The sequence below is a fragment of the Orycteropus afer genome, unplaced genomic scaffold (assembly GCF_000298275.1).
Source record: "Orycteropus afer afer isolate SDZICR_OR568_19922 unplaced genomic scaffold, OryAfe1.0 scaffold00405, whole genome shotgun sequence".
Taxonomy (NCBI): domain Eukaryota; kingdom Metazoa; phylum Chordata; class Mammalia; order Tubulidentata; family Orycteropodidae; genus Orycteropus; species Orycteropus afer.
The window spans coordinates 1173600-1185105 of NW_006921992.1; the positions used below are offsets into that span (position 1 = coordinate 1173600).

General features: G+C 46.8%; 1 protein-coding gene across 1 annotated transcript in view; it reads right to left on the reverse strand.

Moving 5' to 3' along the window:
* The window catches only part of FBN3 (fibrillin 3), a 123632-nt gene that overhangs the window by 22257 nt on the left and 89869 nt on the right, over window positions 1-11506 (reverse strand). Inside the window, exons 39-45 of the mRNA XM_007953714.1 lie at window positions 9620-9745; window positions 8995-9120; window positions 7871-7996; window positions 7428-7544; window positions 5298-5426; window positions 4656-4775; window positions 3121-3246 (exon numbers count right to left, since the gene is read on the reverse strand). Of these exons, the coding sequence (XP_007951905.1) occupies window positions 3121-3246; window positions 4656-4775; window positions 5298-5426; window positions 7428-7544; window positions 7871-7996; window positions 8995-9120; window positions 9620-9745 (870 nt within the window). The remainder of the gene's footprint in view (window positions 1-3120; window positions 3247-4655; window positions 4776-5297; window positions 5427-7427; window positions 7545-7870; window positions 7997-8994; window positions 9121-9619; window positions 9746-11506) is intronic.

Sequence of the window (11506 nt, forward strand, 5' to 3'; positions counted from 1 at the left end):
GTCCTCAAGGAGACATCTTTGCTCTTCAGCACTTGAAAGAGGTCTTTTGCAGCCGATTTGCCCAGTGTTATACATTGTCTCATGTCCTGACTGCTGCTTCCATTGGTTTCAATTGTTAAACCAAGTAATATGAAGTCTTTGACAACTTCAATCTTTTCTCCATCTATTGTGATGCTGCTTATAGGTCCAGTTGTGAGGATTTTTGTTTTATTTATATTGAGGTGTAATCTATACTGCAGACTGTAGTCTTCGATCTTCATCAGTAAGTGCCTCAAGTCATCCTCACTTTCAGCAAGCAAAGTTGTGTCATCAGCCTATCACAGGCTGTTAATGATTCTCTGCCAATCCTAATGCCACGCTCTTCTTCATATAGTCCAGTTTCTTGGATTATTTGCTCAGCATACAAATTGAATAAGTATGGTAAAAGGATACAACCCTGATGCACTTCCTTCTTGATTTTAAACCATGCAGTATTCCCTTGCTCTGTTTAAACTACAGGTTCCTCATGAGTACAATTAAGTGCTCTGGAATTCCCATTCTTCTCAATGTTATCCATAATTTGTTATGATCCACACAATCGAATGCTTTGGCATAGTCAATAAAACAAGTAAACATCTTTCTGGTATTCTTTGCTTTGAGCCAAAATCCATCCGACATCAGCAATGATATCCCTCGTTCCATGTCCTCTTCTGAATTCAGCTTGCATTTCTGGAAGCCCTCTATCAACATACTGCTGTGAATGTTTTTGAATTATCTTCAATAAGATTTTACTTACATGTGATATTAATGATATTGTTTGATAATTCCCACATTCTGTGGGATCACCTTTCTTTGGAATAGGTACAAATATGGATCTCTTCCAGTCAGTTGGACAGGTAGCTGTCTTCCAAATCCCTTGGCACAGCCGAATGAGTGCCTCCAGTGGGGCATCCATTTGTTGAAACATCTCAATGGGTATTTCGTCAATTCCGGGAGCCTTGTTCTTCGCCAGTTCCTTCAGTGCAGCTTCGACTTCTTCCTTCAATACCATTGGTTCTGGACCATATGCTACCTCCTGAAATGGATGAACATCAACCAATTCTTTTTGGTGCAGTGACTCTGTATATTCTTTCCATCTTCTTTTTACGTTTCCTGCATCATTAATATTTTGCCCATGGAATCTTTTAATATTGCAACTCGAGGCTTTAATTTTCTCTTCAGTTCTTGCAGCTTGAGAAATGCTGAGCATGTTCTTCCCTTTTGGTTTTCTAACTCTAGGTCTTTGCACATTTCATTATAATAATTGATTTTGTCTTTTCATGCTACTCTTTAAAATCTTCTGTTCGGCTCTTTATCTCATCATTTCCTCCATTTGCTTTAGCTACTTTCTCTTCAAGGGCAAGTTTCAGAGTCTCTTCTGACATCCATTTTGGTCTTTTTTTTCCTTTCCTGTTTTTTTAATGACGGTTTACTTTATGGATGATGTTCTTGATGCCACCTCACAATTCCTCTGGTTTTTGGTCATTGGTGTTCAATGCATCAAATCTATTCTTTAAATGGTCTCTAAATCCACAACGGATATATTCAAGGTCATATTTTGGCTCTCGTAGACTTGTTTTAATTGTCTTCAGCTTCCAGTTGAACTTGCTTATGAGCATTTATTTGATGGTCTGTTCCACAATCAGCTCCTGGCCTGGTTTTGGCTGAAGATATTGAGCTTCTCTGTCGCCTCTTGCCACAAATGTAGTCAATCTTATTCCTGTGTACTCCATCTGGCAAAGTCCACATGTATAGTTGCCATTTGTGTTGTTGAAAAAAGGTATTTGCAATGAATAAGTCGTTAGTCTTGCAAAATTCTATCATGTGATCTCCAGCTGTCACCAAGGCCAAATTTTCCAACTACTGGTGAGTCTTGTTTGTTTCCAACTTTTGCATTCCATTCATCAGTGATAATTAACACATCCTGATTGCATGTTCAGTCAATTTCAGACTGCAGAAGTTGATACAAATCTTCAATTTCCTCATCTTTGGCTTTGGTGGTTGGTACATAAATTTGAGTAATAGTCGTATTAACTGGCCCTCCTTGTAGGGGTATGAGTATTATCCTCTCACTGACAGCATTATACTTCAGGACAGATCTTGAGACATCCTTTGTGATGATGAATGCCATGTCATTCCTCTTCAAATTATCATTCTCAGCATAGTAGATCTGTCTGATTCAAAATGGCCAAAACCAGTCTGTTTCAGCTCACTAATAATGCCTAGGATATCAATGTTTATGTGTTCCATTTCATTTTTGACAATTTCCAATTTTCCTAGATTCATACTTCATAATTCCATGTTCTGATTATTAATGGATATTTGCAGCTGTTTTTTTTTTTTCTTCCTATTTTGAGTTGTGCCACATCATCAAATGGAGGTCCCAAAAGCTTTACTTCATCCTTATCGGTAAGGTTGGTTCTACTCTGATGAGGCAGCTTTTTCCCAGTCGCAATTTGAATTCCTTCCGACCTAAGGGGCTCATCTTCCTGCACTGTATTGGACAGTGTTTCTGGGCTATTCATAAAGTTGTCCAGTAAAATATCAGACAGTGTTTCTCTGCTATTCATAAGATTTTCCCTGGCCAATCCTTTGAGAAGTGGATGGCCTTTTCCTTCTGAATCTGTCTCAGTCTGTAAGCTGTGCTGAAACCTATGCACCATGTGCAACCCTGCTGGTGTTTGAAATACCACTGGCACAGCTTCACAGCAACATGCAAGTCACCACAGTACAACAAACTGACAGACAAGTTTGTCTCCCTTAGCTGTTTGAAACCTCTCTGCCCTTCCCTTACCTGGACCCTGCCACCACCAGCCCTGGCTTTGCCCGTCTTCCTGTCTTGGGTGTGGGCCTTCTCCCTCCCCTTACCTGGATCCTGCCGCCATCAGCCCTGCCTCTGGGTGAGTTCAAACAGCCAGCTTTTTGGTTACCAGTCGAGCACATTAACTATCTGAACCACCAATGCAGAGAAACATTGCTCCCTTGTTGGATTCTGGAGTTACAGACAAAACACCTCAGCCTCCTTTTCTGGGTGACCTGACTTCCTGCCCACCCCCCACCCTTTTCCCCAAACCCTGTGAGCACCCTGGACCCCAGACTCACCAAAGCAACGGTGCCTGTTGTCAGACAGGACAAAGCCAGCCGGGCAGAGGCATTGGAAGCTCCCAGGACTGTTAGTGCAGGTGCCAAAGAGGCAGAGGGTGGGCTCCTCTGAGCACTCGTTGATGTCTGCAGGGGTAGGGACAGGAGCTGGGTGGGGCCTATGGCCTCCTCAGCAGGAAGAGCAGGGCCTCTGACATAGGGAACCCAGCCTGGGGGGCCCAGGAGTTGAAGCCAGGCAGGAGTCCCTAGAGCCAGAGCACTAGGGGCGGCAATGTAGGGGTTCTTTCCTAGAAGGTGCCTCCAGGATCTGGGGCCATGGTCAGGAAAAGTTCATCTTTAGAAACTAAGCTGACTGAGGCTGGATAAATGTAGCCTGTGTTGAACAAGGTTAGCCCAGACTGCACTAGGCTAGCCCAGATGGATTAGACTGAGGAGGGCAGGGCCAGACTGGTCCAGGTTAGCCCAGACTGTGCAAGGCTACCCCAGATCAAAGAATAAAATGGATGAGGTCAGTCCAGATAACTCTAGCCCAGGTTATACAAGGCAGATGAAAGATTGGATCATAGGAAGTTAAGTCAGACTGGTCCAGGTTAGCTCAGATTGTAAGAGGCAAGTCCAGATGGAAGATTGGATCAGAAGAGGACAGGCCAGACTGGTCTAGGATAGCCCAGGCTGCACAAGGCTAGCCCAGATGAATGCTGTTGCCTATACTGGAGAACAGCCCAGATCAGGCTGGGCTAGCCTGCCTGATGTGTACAAGACTAGTCTGGGAGAAAGGCTGTGTTGGGTCTGTCAATGTGATCCCTCTCTGGTAAGTGAGCCTGGCTCTGCAAAGATGATGGGCTAGCCCTTGGCCAGGACCCTGCAGGAGTCCCCATGACACTTGTGCCTCTCCACTATCTTCTACCCACAAACCTTAACCAGATCATGAGAGAACCTCAAAGGCTGAGAAGAAAGGGGGTAGTTTGCTCTGTGTAGATGTTTTCCAAAGACTCAGGTCTCCCTAGAAGCTGCTCTAACCATCAGTTCTGTGACAAGTGATCACATAATGACTGAGCACACAATGACTGAGCACTTCTCGTGTACTGCACCCTGGGGTGTGCCACCTCATGCTGATTTGTGTCATCTTCAACCTGTTTGCAGCTTCCCCATTGTACAGAGGAGTAAACTGAGGCTTGGGCTGATCTAAGGTCGTGCAGCTGGGAGTGAGGGAAATGCTTCTCTTGACTGAATCTCTCCAAACCTCGATGACATTGACAGAGTGAGGAGTTCTACGTTTGGGTGCTTGGAGGTAAGGTGAGACCCCATACCCACGCCTGTTTTACAGGGTGCACAGGACATCTGTGGCCTTGGAGAGAGAGCACTGAGCTGGGAGTCCAAAAGTTATCATAAAGGCAATAAAATAGCACATGGAGCTATGTCTTGGTGCTGTGCTGAGTGCATCTCCACCCTCACTGTGGTCCAGCTGGTACTACCATTTTATAGACGGTGAAATGGAGGCTCAGAGGCACCTTCCTGGCCTCAGAGACACTCACCAATACAGTGGTCACTTTGCACTTGGAAGCCGGGGGGACAGATGCAGCGGAAGGAACCCTCTAGGTTCTGGCAAGTTCCTGGCAGGCAGGTTCCCACCAGGCTGTGACACTCGTTGATGTCTGTGAAGGAGAAGCAGGCAGTCCCAGTGTCATCCAGGGGGCAGGGGATCTAGGGCTGTGACCAGCATCTGTAGGCGTCATGTAATGGCTGAGAGTGCTAAGACAAGCCCTCTCAGAGACAGCTCTGATTCCAGGGGAAGGGCTGAGACCTAGGAAAGCAGGGATACCTGGTGAAGAATTATCTGGACCTTTGGGAGTTGTAAGTGGAGACAAGTAGTGTCCAGGGAGAAAAGGGAGCAAAGTTCTTAATCTCAAGCCACTTACAGACACTTTCCCAGCTTCCCCGGTGTCTACTTAGCACATCAACTACTCCTTTCTCTAGATGCCATCTCAAGATGGCTTCACTTTATGCCACAAAACCCATGAAAACATGGGTGTGATGGGCTGACTTTGTTTCCTCTTACACCTTCAAATAAATGGATGGTTCTTAAACCAAATCACATTCACTTGGAAGCACCAGTCACAGATCAAACTGGAGCAGGGGCTGAGGGGGATGGCTCCCAGCACCATGCAGAGACTCACCCATGCAGTTTTTCCCATCGGATGTAAGTTCAAAGCCATCCTGGCAGAGGCAGTGGAAGGAGCCGGCTGTGTTGAGACACTGGCCAAATCGGCATATCTGCCCTGCCAGGGTGGTGCACTCATCCACATCTGCAAAACGGGAGGTCGGCAGTCTGAGGTCATCCACAGCCTGAGTGGACTGAGCACTCATGTGCTAGGCTCTGTGCATTATCTCATTTAGCTTTCCAACTGACTTAGTATTGATATATTCCAATATAAACATTTGATGCTTTGAATTTGCCTCTAAGTACTCTCATAGCTGCACCCCATACATTTTCATATGTTGTATTTTTATTTTCACTTAATTAAAAATATTTTCTAATTTCCCTTATGATTTCTTCTTTGCCTTATGGGTTATTTAGAAGTTTTTTTTTTTTTTTTTCAAGAAGTATGTTGTCTAATTTCCAGAGTCCCTGCATGGTGCAGTTAATGTACACAGCTACTGAAAGTTTGGAAGTTCAAGCCCACTCAGAGGCAGCTCAGAAGAAAGGCCTGGGCATCTACTCCCTAAACATCAGCTACTGGAAATCTGTGGAACATAGATGTATTCTGACCCACATGAGGTCACTACAAGTTGGAGCTGACTTGATGGCAACTGGTTTAATTTCTAAATAGTTGGGGGGATTTCTGGATATCTTCTGATGATTAACTTCAATTCTTTTAAATTTATTAAGGTCTGTTTTCTGGCCTGGAATATGCTCTTTTTGGGGGCTTTCCATGTGCATATGACAAGAATATATATTCTGCTGCTGTTGGGTGGAATGTTCTACAAATAGCAGTGGGGTCTAGGTGGTTAAAAGTGTTGTTCAGATCTTCTATGTCCTTACTGATGTTCTTTCTACTTGTTCTATTACTGAGACAAGAGCATTGAATGCTTCAGCTATAATTGTGGATCTTTCTATTGCTCTTACCATTTCTGTTAGTTTTTCCTTCATCTATTTCAAAGCTCTTTTGTTAGATGTATTGTTTGATGACTGTTGTCTTCTTAGGGAATTGACCCCTCAGTCATTATATGATCTCTCTTTTCATCCCTGGTAACATTTCTTTTTCAGAAGTGTACTTGGTCTTCTATTAATATATGGTTGTTGTTGACAGCTGCCATCAAGCCAGTCCCCGACTCAGAGACCCCATGCACAAAGGGTTGTGTTACCTGGTCCTGCACTGTCCTCATGATTGGCTGCATACTGGACTGTTGGACTACACAGATTTTTTTTTTTTTCTTTTTGGCTGAGTTTTGGAAGTCAACCACCAGACCATTCTCCCCAGTCTGTACTAATCTGGAAGCTCCATTGTAACCTGTTCAGCACTATAACACACAGGCCTCCACTGATAGACAGGTGAGAGGGTTGAGCCTGGGGGGACCTGCTGGGAGTCAAAACTGGGTCTCCTGCATGAAAGGTGAGAATTCTACCACTGAACCACCATCACTGCCCTCAATACAGGAGAATCAAAACTCACTGTCATCAAGGTGAACCCCACTCACAGCAGCCCAAGGAACAGAGCAGAACTGCCTCGCAGGGTTTCCAAGGCCGTAACTCTTTAAGAAAACAGACAGCTGTATCTTTCACCCTGAGAGTGCCTGGTTGCTTCAAACCGTCAACCCTTCAGTTAGCACCCGAGCACTTTAATATAGGATGGGTTGTATATTAACTCTTTTTACAGATGAGGACAGTGAGGAGCCAAAAGGTTAATTGACTTTTTTTAGGGTCACACAGTTGGTAGGTGGCAAAGCTGGGATTTGAACTGCTGCTGTCTGACTCAGAGTCCGTGCTTTTAACAACTGTGCTAAACTGCAGTGTCACATCACTAAGGTCTTGCTTCATTTTGCTGTCTCCCCTCTCTGCACTGTCATTACCACCCCAACCTCACAGTGTAAACCCTGGTGATGCCCTCCCCATCACCTTGTTAGCCCCTGGCAGCTAAAGGTGTGAGAAGGACTTTGTGGCTGACTCATTTTTCAGAGGGAAGCCTAGCACCTTGTGGTTATTCTGATGGGAAACCTGGGGTGAGAGCCCTGATCACCAAGCAGTGCCATGGACCCATTTCCCAGTGGGGACCACTGAGGCCTGACTGCCAGGCCAGCTGGCTCACCCAAGCAATCCCCATGGTGCGTTGCCGCGAAGCCAGGAAAGCAGAGGCAGTTGTAGGAGCCGACGCTGTTCTTGCAGGTCCCATTTGCACATGGCTGCTGCTCACACTCGTCAATGTCTATCCAAGCAAAGCCCCCAATCCCCCGCTCAGCCCACCAAAAGCATCAGGGGTAGGGCTCAGGGAGCCAGGGGCCACCTGGATCCCGTCCACATCCCTGCATCTAGCCCCATCCACATACATGGGTAATGATTTCCATTTTACAGATGGGAAACTGAGGTACAGGGAGACAAACTAGCTGTTTATACCCTAAGTCTCAGCACCAGGACTCAATCTGTCTGCTCACTGGAATGATGGAAATATTCTCCCCCACCCAGGGAAGTGCGTGCCCCAGGCCCCTCCCCCTGGGTGCCCAGCCTGAGAGGAGGGAGCTAGAAGGTGCTCACCCATGCACATGGTCTGGTCCACTGAGGCCCGGAAGCCACGGTGACACAGGCATGCATAGCTGCCCTCTGTTTCCACGCAGCTGCCATGGCTACAGACATTCAGGATCTCCTGACACTCGTTCCGTCCTGTGGAGCAGGCAGTATGGTGTTACCAGGCCCCCATCGCCCAGTGTGTGGGTCTGTGCCTCTCCCACAACATGGCAGGGGAAGCTTGAACCTGTCTAGAAGCCCCTCATTAAAGCTACTGCTGGACTCCAGGCTCCTCCTGTGCTGTGAGCTGTGGACCCCTTGCATTTTGGCCTTTGGTTCTGGTTCCTGAGAGACAACCACACCTGAGGCCAATGAGTGGGGTGGGGGCTGACCAGATCACGAAGGACCACGTGCAGCCTGATGTTGACTCAGGCTCAGGAGGCATGGTGTCCATCTGTCACGGCCATGTGTGAGGCCAATAAGGACCCTGGAAGAAGGAGGCTCAGCAGAGAGATAGAACATGTGCTCTTAGGAGGGTGAGTGTGTCCCCTGAGACCCCTCCTGGGCCTCACTCTATGTGTTTGTATCCCTTCTTCCTATTGTATTAAAGATTGAGCTCTCCCAGTGACTCACTGCACCAGATTACTGGACCTAAGAAACAGAGAAGGAGCTGGTCCCCACCACCTAGCCCCAGGTGAATGGGGATGAGGGGAGGTACCTGCTCACCCGGCCCCTGGTGGATAGGGATGAAGGGGGCATGGTTTCCATGACCCAGCCCCAGGTGAATGGAGAGAGCAGACCAATGCCCATTGATCTGGTTCCTGACAAATGGGGATTAAGAGAGAGAAAGGACCAGTGCCCACTGACCCAGCACCTGGTGAACGGGGAGAAGAGAGCTCTGTGCTGGCAGCGGGTCTGGACTGACCAGGGAAGGAAGCAGGTTATTTCTGTGGGGTGTAGCAGCGTGTGGAGGGGATTTATCACTCATCACACATTTGGCATCAGAGATGGTGAGCGCAGCCCCCTGGGCTGGTCTGATGAGGCAGCGAGGAGTGAGCTGGGAAGAGTAGAGCCTTCCCGAGTTCTAACAGGTGGCAGAGCCAGGCTTTGTCCCTTCACCTCCCTCCCTGCACCTTCCCAGGGGTACCACTCACCCACACAGGCCCCACCAGGTGAGAGCCTGTATCCACGAGTGCACTGGCAGCGGAAGCTGCCTGGGATGTTGACGCAGTCGGCGTTCTGCTGGCAGGGGCTCTCCCCGCTCGCACACTCATCTGTGTCTGGAGAAGACAGGAAACCAAACAGAAGTGGGGGTGAAGGAGAAGCCTTGCTGCCATCCGAAAACCAGCCCCCTGACTTCAGAGCAGGTGGTCTTTCTGGAAGCAGTCAGAAGTGCATAGAAGACAATGAATTGCTGTCGAGCTGGATGTGACTCATAGCGACCCCTCCTTGGGTTTCTGAAGTGGTATCACTATGGAAGTAGATTGCCCAACCTTCCTTCTGAGGAGTGGCTGGTGGATTCGAACCGCCAGCCTTCTGGTTAGCAGTCAAGTGCCTTAGGCACTATGCCACCAGAGCTTGGAGAGTCACATGTGGATGGAGGGCCTTGGAAAGGAGTTAGCCTCATTTTACAAATGGAGAAAGTGAGGCTCCTAGGATTAAAGTGACTTGCCAGAGAGCACAGGGGAGCCCAGCATCCCACCCAGACCCCAGTGGGGGTTGAGCCGATCCCTAGGGTGGGGTGGGGGCAGGGCTGAGAATGGAGGGGTGGGACGGCACCTTCGCAGACCAACAGGAAGCTGTTGAAATCAAAGCCCATGGGGCACTCGCAGCGGAAACTCCCGATCTGGTTGATGCAGACACCACCATCACAGATGGCCGGGATCTCCCCACACTCGTCGATGTCTGCAGATGGCATCAGCTGTCAGGGGGGCATGGGTCCTGGGACATTCTGGGGACCCTGAGCTAAGGTTCCCATGGAGGGAGGACCTGGAGTCTCCCATGAGCACAGACTCAAAATACCTGCTGTGGTCAAAACAAAGCTGCTCCCACCAGAGAATGAGAATGTGGGAAAAGAGATAGGAGGAGGGAGAATGTGTCTGTCTTCACTGTGGTGGTTGTGAGATGTTACCAAGTTGGCTCCAACTCATAGAGACACTAAGAGCCACAGAGTAAACACTGCCAGTCCTCATAAAGCCCGTTACTGCAGCCACTTGCCAGCCCACCTCACTGAGGGTCGTTCTCTTTTTCACTCACCTTCTATTTTTCCAAGTATAATGTCCTTTTCCAGAGACCTGTCTCTCCTGATAACACGTTCAAAGTATGTGAGACGAAGTTCTTGCCATCCTTGTTTCTAAGGAGCATTCTGGTTGTAGCTCATCCAAGAGAGATTTGTTTGTTCTTCTGGCAGTCCATGGTATATTCAGTATTCTTCACCAATACTACAGCTCAAATGCATCAACTTTTCTTCAGTCTTCCTTACTGACTGTCCAGCTCTCATATGCATATGAGGCGACTAAAAATACCATGGCTTGAGTCAGGCTCATCTTAGTCCTCAAAGTGACATCTTTGCTTTTTAACACTTTAAAGAGGTCTTTTGCAGCAGATTTGCCCAGTGCAATATGTTGTTTGATTTCTTGACTGCTGCTTCCATGGGCATTGATTGTGGATCTAATTAAAATTAAATCCTTGACAACTTCATTATTTTCTCGGTTTATCATAATGCTACTTATTGGTTCAGTTGTGAGGAATTTTGTTTTCTTTATGTTGAGGTGTAATCTATACTGAAGGTTGTAGTCTTTGATTTTCATCAGTAAGTGATTCAAGTCCTCTTTGCTTTCAGCAAGAAAAATGTCATCTGCATATCACAGGTTGTTAATGAGTCTTCTCCCAAGTCTGATGCTGTTTTCTTCCTCAGATAGTCCAGTTTCTTGGATTATTTGCTCAGCATGAAGATTGAGTAAATACGGTGAAAGGATACAACCCTGACACATGCCTTTCCTGACTTTAAACCATGCAGTATCCCCTTGTTCTATTCAAACAACTGCCCCTTAGTCTATGTACAAGTTCCACATAAGCACAAATAAATGTTCTGGAATTCCTATGCTTTGCAATGTTATCCATAACTTGCTATGATCCACATGGTCATACGCCTTTGCACAGTAAATGAAACACAGGTAAGCATCTTTCTGATATTATCTGCCTTCAGTCAAGATTCATCATCTGACATCAGCAATGATATCCCTCATTCCACATCCTCTTCTGAATCCAGCTTGAATTTCTGGCAGTTCCCTGTCGATGTACTGCTGCAACTATCTCTGAATTATCTTCAGCAAAATTTTACTAGTGTGTGATATTAAGAATATTGTTTGATAATTTCCACATCCTATTGGATCATCTTTCTTTGGGATGTGCACAAATATGGATCTCTTCCAGGCAGTTGGCCATGTAGCTGTCTTCCAAATTACTTGACATAAATGAATACGTATCTGTCTAAATGGAGAGTGTATCCAAGATCATATACAGGGTTGGCAGACAATGGGCCTCTCGAAGAGTATGAAGGGATAGACACTGGGAGGAGGTAACTATGGGGAGGAAGTGGGAGGGGAGCTGCTGCATTGTAAATTTTGGTCAATGACATGAGACAAAGTATATGTGAACTGCTGT